Here is a 17,728-nt window from a genome sequence, read left to right as displayed (position 1 = left end):
ACTTTCACCTAAAGCACAATTTAAAAAAATACAGAAAAATATTTACAATAATCTAAATAATGTCAAAGATAGTCCTACTCACAAGGTAGTCAAAATAAAGAATTGGCAGGCTTTCTTTGTTACTATATTTTTAAAACAGCATTGTGTCACAATTTCAATATAAAGTTGTAAAATCCCCTCATTATAAGCTAGAGCAATTTGGTTCTTCTATATGATTTTATGTCAATTGTTAATGGAAAATGGAGAATACCTTGAGAGCTTTACACACTATGTGAGTTAACTACATCACACCCCTCGGAATTCTTCTGCTTCATGACGCTGACTCTGACAATTTTATTAGCTGGTATATTAATTGGCAGGAAATCACTCTGCCAATAATTTGTAAACTGAAAATGAGCATCTAAGGAAATTTTCAGATCTAAGTTTTCTTAAATGTACTAATGTATTGAAGCTACTTGGTAGGTGGTTGATTATGTGAAGCCATATTTGAGGTGTATATCTACCAGTTGGAAGACACTTTATTATAAAAGCTCCATGAATGTTTTTATAAATTAATGGATAACATGATTAAGGAGAGCATGTCCTTTTTTTTTTTCTAATCATCCTCATTTTCAGCATGAAGAAGAAAGAGAAAACAAGCTGTCAGGGGGAATGACGGCACCCTCAGGATATTGTTAGAAATTTCCTGGCTGCTAACTGAAGGGTCAGTGTTTCGAACCCACCAGCCACTCTGCAGGAGAAAGATGTGGCTGTCTGCTTGTGTAAATACTTACATCCTTGGCAGTTCTTCTCTGCTCTATAGGGGCACTATGAGTTGGACTCGACTTAATGGCAGTTCTTTTTTTTTAATGCTGAATTTACAAAATAATAGTTTTAATAACTATCCTGAGGAAGGTTTAAAACTATAATCCAATACAGCATTCTGAAAACTTTTTCAAGTACATTGTATTACATTGTCTCACCAAAGCCGTGTAAGGTAACAAACTCTCACAAAAGAAGACCGTCATTCTAGTCATACTCACCAGTGGTAGTCAAGGCATAGATTCACTGAATAAGTTTTAGATTCTCTATACTCAGGAAAACTATAGTCACTCTCTGGCTCTGACTATGCCTCAAACTTTCCTGCTGTCTCTTTCAGCAAAAATGCAGTGTCAGCAACTCAGATGGCACAAAGGACCCACATACATTTTCAGAGACCGCTTAACCTCACCATATAATGGATCTTGAATTCTTTGCCTCCGTAGAGAGTTCAGTCCCTTGACTTCAATTACACAAAAGTATGCCCTCTTTTAGCACCTATTCTAGGAAGTAAAACCCACATGGATTTCCAAGACTCTGTTTAATTTTGTCAAATTTGTCATTCTTTCCTTGTTATAGAGTCACTAATGACGGCTTCTATAGCTTACTTTTCTTTTCTGAAATTATTATTACTACAGTTATTACCTTTTAACTTTGATACTTTCATAGCATAATCAATCCATTTTTCTGTCTTTATAGTTGTAAAGACATATATTTGTCATTTTAAGATTTTTCACATGTACAATTTAGTGACACTAATTACATTAATCATGGTGCGTAACCGTCACCAATATCCATTGCCAGGTTTTCCATCATCACAACCAGAAACTCCGTAAACAACCATTTGCCATCCAGTCAATTCTGACTCATAGCAACCAGATAGGAGAGAGTAAAACTGCCCCATATGGTTTCCAAGTAGTGCCTGGTGGATTTGAACAGTCAACCTTTTGGTTAGCAGCCATAGCTCTTAACCACTATGCCACCAGGGTTTCCACCAGAAACTCAGTGTTTCCTAAGCAATACTGTCCACTTCCCCACTCCTGTCTGCCCCTGGTAACTAGTAATAAACTTTGTTCTTATGCATTTCCCTATTCTAGATATTTCGTATGAATTAAATTACACAGTATTTGTCCTTTTGTGATTGCCTTATTTCATTCAGCATGATGTTTTCAAGGTTCATCCATGTCATAGCATGTATCAGTACTTCATTCATTTTTATTGCTGAATAATATTCCATTGTATATATGTACCATGTTTAGCTTATACATTTGTCTGTTGATGTACATTTAGAAACCTACTTTTCTTTAGGAAATAAAGAGCTAATAATGAAGCTAAATATTTACAAAATAGAAGATAAGGTTACAGTTCAAGCAGGGATTAGTTATTACAAAGTAAAATGAATCTGTCAGTCTTCCTTCTCAACTGAGTGTAATATGTTTACCTCATTTCTTATATGTTTTATCGAATACTTAGGTCAAAACAAAATGTAAACAAACATACAGAACCTTTAATATATTTGGGTATTTGATTAGCAAGTGAAATAGCACAAACGTTCCATAGAGACTCCAGACTAGTGCACTTCTTCAGGACATTCAACTCCATTTTTCTCTTCATTTACTGATCTAATTTCATCACAGTTTCCCCTATCTTCAGGCCACACCTCTCTTCACTCCAAAAGCTTTTATTTACCTAAAGCAGTAACACCTATAAAATACAAATCTCATCATTAATTTCCTTCTTAAAATTATCCAGTGGCCCTTCATAAATTTTGGGACAAAAATAAACTTCATTTCAGCACCTTTGCAGCTTGGCCGTTGTCTGTGTAGGTTTTTCTCTAAGCATTTGTTTCCTCTTATACTTCCATGACTTTGCAAGTTTATCTCTTTTTCTACCTGCTTTATTCCTGTTACTCTCACCCTGGCTAAATTCTTTCTGCCTTTCAAGATGCCTTCCCCAGGAGCCTGGCCTGAGGACTGAGGCTGTGTTGGTTGCTCCTTCTAAAATCTACATAACCCACATAACCCCTGATACAGGAGATTTTCAGTGCAGGGACCCCAGGCCCAAAGGCCTTGCTGTACTCCCAGTGCTTTCCTCTTGGTGATATGAGGTTCCCCTCATCTCTGCTCAATTCTCTCTTTTAACCTCAAAAGAGACTGACTCAATATACAGCCCAATCTGTTAGATTGACTCCTGCTTTATTAATATAACTGCCTCATTAACATCAGAGAGGTTAAGATTTACAACACTTAGGATAATCACATCAGATCACAAAAAGATGGACAACCACACAATACTGGGAAAACAGGGCCTGGCAAAGTCAACACACATTTTGGGGGACACAATTAAATTCACAACATTCCATGCTTTGGCCCTTCAAAATTCATGTCCTTGCCACCTGTTAAAAACATTCACCCCATCATATCATAGCAAAAGTCTTAAATCAACTCCAACTCCAAATTCTACTCTGGGGCAAAATTTCTCTTTATGTGTTCCACAATGGTGGAACAGGCACAAGGTAGACATTTGTATGGGAGAAATTGGAGGGAAAGAAGGAATAACAGGTACCAAGAAAGTCATCAGAACACATTACCTTAGCTCTCCAGGTTTGAAAATAATCCTGTGTTCTCTGAGATCATTTGTACAATGGCCCTGCCCTCAAGATTCTTGATGTTGGCCACACTCTCCAGATACTGGGTGGAGGCCCCTCAGCCCTGGGCTTCAGCTTCCACCTTCCAGGCCCCCTGGAATGTCAACTTTGTTCCCTCAGCTTTGGGCAGCCCATTCTCCTAGTCCATCTGAGTGGTGACCCTATTCCTTAGCCCTGGCAGGCCCCGTTATTCTGTCCCTTGGGCATGGCTACCTCACCCCCTCAGCTTGGGGCAGCAAATCTGACCCCATCACCCTGGCACCCATGAATTTTAGGCTCACACTTCAGAACCAAGTTGGTGAAGATCTGACTATTAGAAACCTAGGAGGCTGTGGCCCCATCCTTTCGAACCCCAGAGGCCGTGGCTCCACACTTTGAGAATCCAGAGATCATGGCTCTACCCTTAGAGACTGAGACAGCTTTTCTTCTTGGGTTCCTTGTCTCTTCAGCATCTGCATCTTTGACCTCTTGGGCAGGCCCATCATTTGCCCTGCTTGGGCAAGTGTTTCAAAACTCTTAACTCTAACGATAAGCACCTGGAGGCAACCCACTATACCAGTAAACCTCAGCCAGAGGGCACTCTGATCTCTTGCTCCATGGATTGGCAAGCCTAGCTTCACCAATAAGTTCCCAGAGGTACCTCACTTCACCAAGAAGTCTCCTGTCCAAAGGCTTTCAGCTGTCTCCCTCAACCGGTCAGCTGTGGTGCCATCTGGTTCTGCTGCTGCTGTTTCTCTACCACTGCTTATCTTTCTGTGCTTTCTGCAGTGTTACAACTCTCCTCACTTCCTCCTGAGTCCACACCAGAGTTGTCTTTGATGTTTATAATTCCACCAACGGTGTTCTCAAGGCAATCTAGGCTTCTACTAACAAAACAAAACCCAGTGCCATCGAGTCGATTCTGACTTGTAGAGACTCTGTAGGACAGAGTAGAACTGCCCCATAGAGTTTCCAAGGAGCACTTGGCAGATTTGAACTGCCGACCCTTTGGTTAGCAGCCGTAGCACTTAACCACTACGCCACCAGGGCTCTTCCAGCCTCTACACATTACTCATTTCCAAAACTGCTTCTACATTGTAGGTATCTGTTAGAGTAGGGCTCCGCCCTTCCAGTACCAAATTCTGTCTTAGTTACCTAATGTTGCTGTAACAGAAACACCACAAGTGAATGGCTTTAGCAAACAGAAACTTGTTTTCTCACAGTCTAGAAGGCACCAACTCCCAGAGAATGCTTCCTGTATCAGTTCTGGGGGAAGGTCCTTGTCATCAATGTTTTCCTGGTCTAGGAACTTCTCAGCACAGGGTCCCCAGGTCCAAAGGACACATTGTGCTTCCAGGACTCCTTTTTTGGTGATATGAGGTCCCCTTCCTCTCTGCTTGGTTCTCTCTTTTGTACCTCAAAAGGGATTGAGACAAGATACAACATAATCTGGTAGACTGAGTCTTGCCTTATTAACAAAACTGCCTCTAACCCTGCTTCATTAACATCACAGAGGTTAGGATTTACAGAATAATCTTACAGAACAGAATAATCACACCAGATCACAAAATGGTGGACAACCACAAAATACCAGGAATCATGACCTAGCCAAGTTGACACATTTTTGGTGGACACAATTCAATCCAGAGCAGATGCTATTGTAAATGGTAATGTTTCCTTAATTTCCTTTTCTGATTGCTCATTGCTGACATACAGAAGGCTGACTGTTAACTTTGTACACTGACAATCTGCTGAATTCATTTATTAGTTCTAATTGCTTTCTTGTACAATTTTTGTGTTTTTCTATACATATGAAGGGGTTGTTTTACTTCCTTCTTCCCAATTTGTATACTTTTTTTTTTTTTCCTAGACTAATTGTTCTGGCTAGGACTTCCAGAACAATGTTAAATAGCAGTGGTAGCAATAGGCACCCCTGACTTTTTCTCGATCTTAATAAGAAGGCTTTCTGTCTGTCTCCTTTGAGTATGGTATTAGCTGTGAGCTTGTCATAAATGCCCTTTAGTACATTGATTTCTATCTTGTTAAGTGCTTTTATGATGAAAGGGTTTGATTTTGTCAAACGCCTTTTCTACATCAATTGAGATAATCTTATGGTTCTTTTCCCATATTCTACTAATGTGGTGTATTATATCAATTGAGCTTCTAATGTTGAACCACCCTTGCATTTCTGGGATAAATCCCACTTGATCATGGTGAATAATCTTTTTAATATGTTTTTGAATTTGGTTTGTTAGCCTTTTGTTAAGTATTTTTGGGTCTACATTCATTAAGAATATATATTGGTAGTTTTCTTGTGGTGTCCCAGCCTGACTCTGATATCAGGATAATGCTTGTCTCATAGAATGAGTTAAGATGTGCTTCCTCTTCTATTTTTTGGATAAGTTTAATTAGAATCAGGGTCACTTTTTCTATTTGATAGAATTCCTCAGTGAACCATCTGCTTTAGGACATTTTTTTCTTTTTTGTTTTTTGAGAGTCTTTTAACTACTGATCCAATTCCATTACTTATTATGGGTCTACTGAGATCCATACTTTCCTCCTGAGTCAATGTAGAGAGTTTATGCTTCAAGAAATTTGTCCTTTTCTTCTAAGTCATCTAACTTTTTGGTGTACAATTATTCCTAGAATTCCCTTACAATCATTTTGATTTATATAGGGTCAGTTGTTATATTCCCACTTTCATTTCTCATTTTAGATATTTGCATTTTCTTTCTTTTCCATTGTCAGTCTAGTCCAAGATTAGTCAATTTTGTTGATCTTTTCCAAAAACCAGCTTCTGGCTTCATAGATTTTCTCTGTTGTTTTTCTATTCTCTACTTCATTTATTTCTGATCAGATCTTTATTATTTTATTTCTTCTGGTAGCAATAGGTTTTCTCTTCCTCCTCTATTTCCTCGAGTTGTAAAATTAAGTCATTGATTTGGGATCTTTGCTACTTTTTAATATAGCTATTTATTACTATAAATTTCCTTCTTAGTACTGCTTTTGCTTCATCACATAAGTTTTGGAATATTGAGGTTTTATTCACCTCTGACCCTAAGTATTTTTTTACTTCTCTCCTGATTTCTTCTTTCACCTGTTGGTTGTTGAGAAATGTGTTATTTAGTTTCCACCATCCCTTTTGGTCTTCTCTTTCTTGTCTTTTTAATGACCACTTGCTTTCTTCATGTATGATGTCCTTAATGTCATTCCACAACTCATCTCTTCTTTGGTCATTAGTGTCCAATGCATCAAATCTATTCTTCAGATGGTCTATAAATTCAGGTGGAATATACTCAAGGCCGTACTTTGGCTCTTGTAGACTTGTTCTAATTTTCTTCCACTTCCACTCGAACTTGCATATGAGCAATTGATGGTCTGTTCCACTTCGGCTTTGCTCTAACTGATGATATTGAGATTTTCCATCTTCTCTTTCCAAAGATATAGTCATTTTGATTCCTGTGCACTTCATCTGGTAAGTCCCATGTATAGTTGCAGTTTATGCTGTTGAAAAAAGGTATTTGTAATGAAGAAGTTGTTGGTCTGGCAAAATTCTGTCATGCGATCTGCAGCATTCTTTCTGTCACCAAGGCTGTATTTTCCAACTACTTATCCTTCTTTTTTATTTCCAACTTTTGCATTCCAACCACCAGTAATTATCAATACATTCTGATTGTGTGTTTGCTCAATTTCAGACTGCAGAAGTTGGTAAAAATCTTCAGCCATTTCAGGAGGTGTATATGACCAGAAACCAATGGTACTAAACTAAGAGTTCCAAGCTGCACTGAAGGCATTGGAAAAAGGCAAACCTCCAGTAATTGATGGAATACCAATTGAGATGTTTTAACAAATGGATGCAGTGCTAGACGTGCTCACCGGTCTATGGCAAAAAATTTGGAAGGCAGCTACCTGGCCAACCAACTGGAAGAGACACATATTTATCCCTATTTGAAAGAAAGGTGATTCAAATGATTGTAGAAATTATTGAACAATATCATTAGTATCACATGCAAGTAAAATTTTCCTGAAGATATTTCCAAAGTGACTGCAGTACATCAACAGGGAACTGTCAGAAATTCAAGTCAGATTCAGAAGAGGAAGTGGAGTGAGGGATATCATTGCTGATGTTAGATGAATCCTGGCTGAAAGCAGAGAATACCAGAAATATGTTTACCTGTGTTTTCTTGACTATGCAAAGGCATTAGACTGTGTGGATCATAACAAATTATGGATAACATTGCAAAGAATGGGAATTGTGCTCATGAGGGACCTGTATATAGGGTGAGAGGCAATTGTTGAAACAAAACAAGGGCATACTGTGTTGTTAAAGTCAGGAAAAGTGTGTGTCATGATTGTATCCTTTCACCATACTTATTCAATCTGTATGATGAGCAAATTATCTGAGAAGTGAGACTATATGAAGAAGAATGTGGTACCAGGATAAGAAAACCAAAACCCAAACCAACCCACTGCCGTCAAGTCGAGTCCGACTCAAAGCGACCCTATAGGACAGAGTAGAACTGCCCCATAGAGTTTCCAAGGAGTGCCTGGCAGATTCGAACTGCTGACCTTTTGGTTAGCAGCCACAGCACTTAACCACTACGCCAAAGAAAACTCATTAACAACCTGCGCTATGCAGATGACACAACCTTGCTTCATGAAATTGAAGAGGACTTGAAGCACTTACTGATGAAAATCACAGACCACAGGTTTCACTATGGTTTACATCTCAACCAAAAGAAAACAAAAATCCTCACAACTGGGCCAGTAAGCAACATAGTGATAAATGAAGAAAAGATTGAACTTGTCAAAGATTTCATTTTACTTGGATCCAAAATCAACACCTATGGAAACAGCATTCAAGAAATCAAACAATGCATTGCATTGGACAAATTTGCTGCAAAAGACCTCTTTAAAGTGTTAAAAAGCAAAGATGTCACCTTGAAGACTAAGGTGAGCCTGCCCCAAGTTATGGTGTTTTCAATCGCCTCATATGCATGGGAAAGCTGGATGATGAATAAGGAAGACTGAAGAAAAATTGACACCTTTGAATTATGATGTTGGTGAAGATTATTCAATATACTATGGACTGCCAAAAGAACAAATTTGTCTTGGAAGAAGCATAGCCCAAATGCTCCTTAGAAGCAAGGATGGTAAGACTACATCTCACCTACTTTGGACATGTTATCAGGAGGGATCAGTCCCTGAAGAAGAACACCATGCTTGGTAAAGTAGTCAGCCAAAAAGAGGTAGATGTTCAATGAGATGGATTCACACAGGGGGTGCAACAATGGGCTCCAGCATAACGATTGTGAGGATGGCATAGGATGGGCAGTGTTTCATTCTGTGGTACCTAGGGTCACTATGAGTTGGAACTGACTGACTCCATGGCACCTAAGAGCAACAACAATGAAGACAATAACTATCAGGACTGTGAATTCTATCATCCTGGGGAAGAGTGAGAATTTTTTTATTTGTAGGAAGAATAGATGTATCCTGTTATGTAGAAATATATAAATGTTTTGCCCTTTTATGGGATTCAAATATGTGTAGAAGGGTGCATATGAACGCTGAGCAGCCAAAACAATGGCTTGTGTCAGTTATTAATTTATTGTCTTTCTTGTCTAAATATAGTCTTCAATACAACTCTGTGATAAAATTTATTTAAGCATTTCTTCTTTAAAGAGAACATGATGTTAAGCTTTCCCATTATAGAATGCTGGGGGGACATTGCTGAAGGAGGAAGTTTTCCTACAATCTCTGATGCAGGCAGAGGATCGAGGTTTGGACATGAGGGCATCTAGTAGATCTTGCTTGACCACAGACGTAGAACACAGTGTTTCCGTGACTTAAAAGGCTTGGCCTTGCCATACATTTCCTCCACATTTTCTAAATAGAAACAGAGCCCTGCATAGCCTGTATGCATCTGTTTGTGGCCCAGAAGGTCACATACTTGCTTGGGCAAGTCCCTCAGTCCCACTCTATGTGGCCTATGTGCTTTGAATGTCTTTTGCCCCCACTAATCCCTGAACTCCCAATGCATACTCACTGGCCACTGGATGCTATCACCTGCTCCCTCGCCTATATTTGGAGGTTTGCTTATTGTTTCTCAGGAACTTCATTCTAGTGACAGCCTGGCTATAGCAGCAAAGTTCACTGCTGTTGAACCACACCTTCTCCAGTGAGGCCTGAACCCTTCCAACTTATTGTTCTTTGGGTACTCTCCCTCAGCCCTAAGTCAAGTCAATACTAGTACCATATAAAGTTTCCTTTCACCTAACAGTTACTTTTTTATTACAGTTAATATGTCTCTATAATAAACCAATTGCCATTGAGCTGATTCTGACCCATGGCAACCCCAAGTGTATCAGAGTAGAACTGTGCTCCACAGGGTTCTCTATTGCTGATTTTTTGGAAATATATGGACAGGCCTTTTTTCTGAGGTGCTTCCGGGTGAGGACTCAAACTGCCAACCTTTCAGTTAGGAGCTCAGCACATTAACCATTTTCATTGCCTGGGTAATCCATTTATATTAAATGCTCTCTTTATAGCTTTCTGTGTTTTCTTTTTCCTGATTGGACCCAGGTTACAGGAAAATTTTCTGCTTCTGTCCCTGGGAAATCATAACGTGCCTAGCAATATCTTACAAGATTTGAGGTTCCAAATGCAATCCAAGAACACAAAAATGCGTAGTGTGTGTGTGTTTGTGTGTGTGTGTGTCAGGAGGTTGAAGGTAGAGGTCTACAATATAGTCCAAAAATATATATAAAGATATATGAGACTGATACAGAGAAATTTGGCTATATCATATTATTGTTGAATGAACATAATACCTAATTTTCCTAAAACTGTAGAGCAACATTGCCCTATTGCATGATTGCTTTCTTAGTTTGTTATTTTGTTTATGAATTAAAGTGGTGTTGATATAAATGATGTCTTTATTAAACTATTAACTGAGAGAAATAAAATATTAGGTATGGTTATAGTTAGGATTCAAGCCATGTTACTTGTAGATAATCTCAAAGTTTCACCTATAAAATTGCATTTAAAATCAGCAGGCCAATGGAAGTGGAAGTTTGGTGGATTTGATGAGATTGGCAACATCCAGGGCTAGAAATTTAAAGGAAGTTAAGTATTGATTCCAGATGATATCAAGAGAAAGTTTCCTGAACACAAAGGGATAAAGCCACTAGATTTAGAAATGAACTCTGATGGGCCAATAGCAATCTATGTTAGCCACTCTTAGTGAGCAAAGAAGAAACAGAGTGAGGAAGGTGCTTCACGGTAGCCAAGGTGATAGCAATGGTTTTCATATACACAACTTTCTTGAACAATTCTTAATTTTCTTCAGTGTTTTAAGTAATATTAAGTCATATGTAATATAGTCCATGGGACCCACTCATGCCAAAAATTAAACAAAGTGATGGAAGAAAGTATTAAATTGTTAGTGACACTGTAATTTAGAGGAGGATGAATCATTCAATTTGGAAGTTGCAAAAGGCCTTTCTGGAGCAGTGACAATTATCCTGCATGCTGGGGGTTTGGTCAGAATAGGAACAAAGTCAAGAGCCTACCTTCGGTTTCTTCATTGTCAGGATAAATTTAAATATTCTCTAGATGCATCTTGCTTATCAGCAATTTCAACTATTAGAAAAAGAGGCAAAAACCAAACCCATTGCTGTAGAGTCAATTCAGACTCATAGCCACCATATGGGACAAGTAGAACTGCCCCAAAGAGCTTCCAAGGAGTGCCTGTTGGATTCAAACTGCCAACTTTTGGTTAACAGCTGTAGCTCTTAACCACTATGCCACCACAGTTTCCAGGGATTAGAAAAGTTAATACTATTATTATTATTTATAAATTTACACGTTGATAACTTTGGTAAAGCTAATTTTAGAGTAAGAAGGAGAAAGCAATCTTTTTCTATTATTGTTTAAAAAAGTATCAGTTGTTGGTCTGAATTAAATCATCTGCATTTCAGTATAATCATAGATACATAAATATCAATAAATATATTTTAACTAATCCAACCTACAGTATAATTAGAGATAGATCTTATAAAAATCAATTTCCTAATTTCGGAAAATGACTACTTGTTGGCTGATTAGATCTGTTCTTGGTAAGATTTAAAAAAACACATTGCCTTCATGTTGATTCTGCCTCGTAGTGACCCTATAGGACAGAGTAGAACTGTGCCATAGGGTTTCCAAGGAGCATCTGGTGGATTCGAACTGCCAACCTTTGGTTAGCAGCCATAGCTCTTAACCACTATGCCATCAGGGTTTCCTTGGTAAGGTTACAATATAATAATGTGGTTCTTTCCTGCTTAATTGTTGAGAAAATAATTAGGATAATGAACTTTTCTTTATATTCCCCTCCTTCAAATTAAATGTATAAACAGTTGTGAAATATTCGCTTAAATCATCAATCTACACACACTATGGAACAATATTATTAACATGTGATAACTGATAGCAGATTTATTGATTTACGTGCAAGTTCACTATTCATTTGGAGATAAAAAAAATCCATTGCACATATCGTACAGAGCCTAAATAATATTTTATTAAATTACTACCTTGGATCACTTTGGAAATACCTATTTGACCACTTCACTACAAAAATCTTGGATGTGATCCTTTTTACAATAACTCCTATGGCCAAAAATACATTATAGGATTTTATACAATTCCCATAAACTTTGTTCCTATTCAGTGAGGTGAAATGCAAAAACAATTGTCAGTTTTGGAAAAACTTGATCTTCTTACGGTTAAATAATACTACTAATAATGTGCAAGTGAAATTAACTTATTTTCATTGGAGGGAAGGTGACTGGAACAGAGTTATAACAAAAAATAATACCACTAAAGAATCTACCACCCATCTGTCAATTTTTCACACTGTGATAGCTTGCATGTTGCTATAATTCTGGAAACTATGCCACCAGTATTTCAAATACCAGTAGGATCCCTCTTAGTGAACAGGTTTCAATGGAGCTTTCAGACTAAAACAAATCAGGAAGAAAGTGCTGGAGATCTATTTTAGAAAGACTAGCCAATGAAAAACCACTTGGATCATAACAGAATGTTGTCCAATGTAATTCTTTAAGATGAACTCCTTAGGTTGGAAGGCACTCAAAAATACAGTGGCTACAGCAATGATCTTTAGCATACCAACAGTCCTGAAGATAACACAGGACTGAGCGACTCACCATGAGTTGAAGCCAACTTGACGGCAGCTAACAACAACTAAAGAACAAGACATTTTTCTTAGAAGATGTAAAAAAAAAAAAAAAAACTCACACATTGCAATAAAAGTCTTATAACTGTTGTTTTTGAGTTGATTCCAACTCACGGCAATCCTGTGTGTATCAGAGTAAAATCGTGTTCCATAGAGTTTTCAATACCTGATTTTTGGGAAGAGAAGCACTTAGCAGAAAGCACAGAATAAAGACAATTACAGAATTTACTCTCCAGACTTGCCCTTCCCTAATACCATCATGAATGCTCTGGTCACTTCTTTGTTGCGGAGGCTGTAGATGAGAGGATTAAGCATGGGTGTAAAGATGGTGTAGAAGATGGACACCATCTTGTCCTGGGTGGGGGAATGATGAGAAGTGGGCCTGATGTATACAAACAAGGCTGTTCCGTAGTACATTCCAACTACCATGAGGTGGGAGGAACAGGTGGTGAAAGCTTTGTGGCGACCCTCCCCAGATCCCATGCGAATGACAGCTAGAAGGACTCTAGTATAGGAAACAATGATGATTACTACAGGGATAACAATCATTACTATACAGCAGATAAACAGAACCGTTTCAAATGTTGATGTGTCATTGCATGCATGGCTTAGCAAAGAAGGGAAATCACAAAAGAAGTGAGCTATTTCCCGGGACCCACAATAGGAGAAAGAAAATGTTGCTGCAGCATCAATGACACCATCGGAAGATCCCAGAATCCAGGAGGAGGCAACCATAAGTCCACGAACTTTAAGGCTCATGAGACTGGGGTATCTTAGAGGATGGCAAATGGCAACATAGCGGTCATAGGCCATTACAGTCAACAGGAAGCACTCACAGCTAAGTAGTGATGCATAGAAAAAAATTTGTGTGGCACAGCCTGTCACAGAAATGGTTGTTCTGCCAGACAAGTAATTGAAGGCCATCTTGGGTACCGTAGTGCAGATCAGCATGAGGTCCATGAGGGACAGCTGACTGAGGAGGAAGTACATGGGGGTGTGGAGCTGGGTGTCCAGGTATATGAGAAAAATCATGGTAGTATTTCCCATTAGGGCCACTGTGAAGATGCCCAGGACCAGAGAGAAGAGGAAGATGTGGGTAGGGCTGTGATCAAAGATTCCTAGAAGGATGAATTCTGAGTCGAAGGTCTGATTCTCCCACGCCATCATTAATAAGTCCTTTATCTAGAACCACAAAAAAGAACACTGGTTCATTAATATGGTAAATGTCTACCCATTGCCTTATAAAGCTCATGGTTCTAGTGAATTCTGTAAGTCAGTGATCAATATGGAATGAACAAGATTAGGAAACTCAAAGAACAAGAGCTATAGAATCAGAAAGAAATATAATCTGTCAGTATTTCTTCACTTTTGAAATTGTAGAACTTTTCCTAAGCTTATCTTCTGAGTCTTTTTTTTTTTCTCATTTGAAAAATTAGAATAACAATATTCATGTTATATGATTCACGGACTATATGAAGAAGAATGGGGCTTCAGGATTGGAGGAAAACCCATTAACAACCTGTGTTATGCAGATGATACACCCTTGCTTGCTGAAAGTGAAGAGAACTTGAAGCACTTACTGATGAATATCAAAGACCACAGCCTTCAGTCTGGATTACACTTCAACATAAAGAAAACAAAAATCCTCACAAATGGAACAATAAGCAACATTATGATAAATAGAGAAATGATTGAAAGATTCAAGGGTTTTATTTTACTCTGATCCACAATCAACACCAATGGAATCAGCAGTCAAGAAATCAAATGACGCATTGCCTTGAGCAAATCTGCTGCAAAAGACCTCTTTAAAGTGTTAAAAAGCAAAGGTGTTGCCTTGAAGACTAAGCTGTGCCTGACCCAAGCCAGTGTTGTCAATCACCTCATATGCATAGGAAAGCTGAAAAATGAATAAGGAAGACAGAAGAAGGATTGACACCTTTGAATTGTGGCATTGGCAAAGAATATTGAATATACCATGGAGTGCCAGAAGAACGAACAAATCTGTCTTGGAAGAAGCACAACCAGGATGCTCCTCAGAAGCAAGGATGGCTGGTGAGACTACACCTCACATACTTTGGACATGTTATTAGGGGAGATCAGTCCCTGGAGAAGAGTATCATGCTTTTTAGAGGGTCAGCAAAAAACAGGAAGACCCTTAACAAGATGTACTGACACAGTGGCTGCAGCAATGGACTCAAGCATAACAAAGATTGTGAGGATGGCACTGGACTGGGCAGTGTTTTGTTCTGTTGCACATATGGTCACTATGAGTCAGAATCAATTTGATGACACCTAAAAACAACAACATGACTGATGTATGTCTTACAAACAGGAACTTCTCAAAAGCAAAGACAGTGTCTGAAACATCAAAAATTCCTTAAAAGATAAGCTGATACATAAATTCCCCTTAAGTCAGTATGTGACCAATGTGATAATAGAGATTGAAAATAATATTCATACCTTTGGCCTCATGATACTAGGTACTTTTATTACCAGTGTTAATAAATACCTGTGTGCCTATTACATTATACAGCGCTTGGTTTATAAAAAAAAATTATAGTAAATCCTCTATGCCCTAAGTGGATGTACTGAGAAAAGATTCCTTAATCACCTCAACATAACACCTGAAAGTGGGAGTGTTTGCTTTGAATGCGTGCCAGTGGAGGTGGGATAACTTGGATAAACCAAAAAAAAAAAAAAAACCAAATCCAGTGCCGTTGAGTTGATTCTGAGTCATAAAGACCCTATAGGACAGAGTAGAACTGCCCCATATAGTTTCCAAGGAGTGCCTGGCCTATTCGAACTGCCGACCCTTTGCTTAGCAGTTGTAGAACTTAACCACTATGCCGACAGCGTTTCCAATTTGGATAAAGGTAGTGAGAATGATTGCACCACTTGAAGAATATAATCAATTCTGAAGCATATATGTAGATACTAGTGAAATATTGTATGTTTTGTTGTATGTACACTGTTATAATAAAAAAATATATAAATGCTATAATAAAAGTATAAATGGTGGTGTCTGTTTCTGCAGTTGTCCAGTACTTCCTATACTGTATATATATGTAATATGTGTGTGTGTATATATATATATATGTATATGTAAAACACGCTGCCGTCAAGTCGATTCCGACTCATAGCAATCCTGTAGGACAGAGTAGGCCTGCCTATAGGGTTTCCAAGGAGCAGCTGGTGGATTCGACATGCTGACATTTTGGTTACCAACTGACTTCTTAACCACTGCACCAGCAGGGCCCCCATATACACTATATGTAACACCAAAACAGAAATTCGGGGGACACTGAGGTCTATCCATTCAACTATTTCTTATTGGGTTTTGTCAGGAGCTGGGGATAGTGCAGCAATCACAACAGGCAAAGCTCCTGCCCACATGTGTTACAATGAGATGTGAACAGATGGTGGCAAAATAACCACCGTTAATTCATAAGAGGATAAATGTGAAAAAAAGTAAGGCAAAGAAGTTAGCACTGCAGGGGAATGTTCAATTTCGAGACTAGAATAGTCCAGGAAGCTTGGACAAAGTGAGAGACCACATCAAGAAAAAACATTATAGATAGAGTAACTATCTAAGTGGAACGTAATAAATAGGACAGTATGCAAAATAGAAATGTCTAGAAGAATTAAGAAAAAGGTAACTTTTTCTAATTTAGAGTTATGTTTCTTACTGATTGTGGCATATAAATTTTTTTTTATTGCACTTTAGATGAAGGTTTACAGAACAAACTAGTTTCTCATTAAACTATACACATATTGTTTTATGACATTCATTAACAACACCATACCTATTCAATCTGTATGCTGAGCAAATAATACGAGAAGCTGGACTATATGAAGAATGGGGCATCAGGATTGGAGGACAACTCAATAACAAGCTGTTTTATGCAGATGACACAACCTTTCTTGCTGAAAGTGTAGAGGACTTGAAGCACTTACTAATGAAGATCAAAGACCACAGCCTTCAGTATGGATTGCATCTCAACATAAAGAAAACAAAAATCCTCACAACTGGACCAATGAACAACATCATGGTAAATGGAGAAAAGATTGAAGTTGTCAAGGATTTCATTTTACTTGGATCCACAATCAACAGCCATGGAAGCAGCAGTCGAGAAATCAAAAGACGCATTGCATTGGGCAAATCTGCGGCAAAGGACCTCTTTAAAGTGTTGAAGACCAAAGATGTCACTTTGAAGACTGAGGCGCGCCTGACCCAAGCCATGGTATTTTTAATCGCATCATATGCATGTGAAGGCTGGACAATGAGTAAAGAAGACTGAAGAAGAATTGACGCCTTTGAATTGTGGTGTTGGCGAAGAATGTTGGATATACCATGGACTGCCAAAAGAACAAACAAATCTGTCTTAGAGGAAGTACAGCCAGAATGGTCCTTAGAGGCAAGGATGGCGAGACTGTTTTGTGCATACTTTGGACATGTCGTCAGGAGGGATCAGTCCCTGGAGAAGGACATCACGCTTGGCAGAGTACAGGGTCAGTGCAAAAGAGGAAGACCCTCAATGAGGTGTATTGACACACTGGCTGCAACAATGAGTTCAAGCATAACAACGATTGTAAGGATGGCTCAGGACTGGACACTGTTTCATTCTGTTGTGCATAGGGTCGCTATAAGATGGAGCCAATTTGACCGCACCTAACAATGACTATAACAACAACTCCGCAACATGTCAACACTGCCCCTTCTCGGCCTTGGGTTCCCAGTTACCAGCTTTCCTGTCCCCTCCTGTGTTCTAGTCCTTGCCCCTGGTCTGATGTGCCCTTTTAGTCTCGTTTTCTTTTATGGGCCTGTCTAATCTAGGTAGGTATGTAATCTTTGCATGAAGGGTGAACCTCAGGAGTGACTTCATAAAAGGGTTTTGGGGCCATGCTCTCGAGGTTTCTCCAGGTTCTGTAAAGCCAGTAACTCTGGTCTTTTTTTTTTTTTTTTGTGCTTTAAGTGAAAGTTTACAAATCAATTCAGTCTCTCATACAACAATTCATATACACCTTGCTATAGACTCCTAATTGCTCTCCCCCTAATACGACAG

At 38.6% G+C, this 17,728-nt stretch overlaps 1 protein-coding gene across 1 annotated transcript; it reads right to left on the bottom strand.

Moving 5' to 3' along the window:
• Window positions 1-12,890: 12,890 nt before the first annotated feature.
• Window positions 12,891-13,832, bottom strand: LOC126070408 (olfactory receptor 2M3-like). The gene has a single exon (XM_049874610.1). The coding sequence runs from the start codon at window positions 13,830-13,832 to the stop codon at window positions 12,891-12,893; it is 942 nt and encodes a 313-aa protein (XP_049730567.1).
• Between the last annotated feature and the right edge of the window lie 3,896 nt (window positions 13,833-17,728).

The sequence above is a fragment of the Elephas maximus genome, chromosome 2 (assembly GCF_024166365.1).
Source record: "Elephas maximus indicus isolate mEleMax1 chromosome 2, mEleMax1 primary haplotype, whole genome shotgun sequence".
Taxonomy (NCBI): domain Eukaryota; kingdom Metazoa; phylum Chordata; class Mammalia; order Proboscidea; family Elephantidae; genus Elephas; species Elephas maximus.
This window is presented reverse-complemented; position numbering and strand designations above follow the sequence as displayed.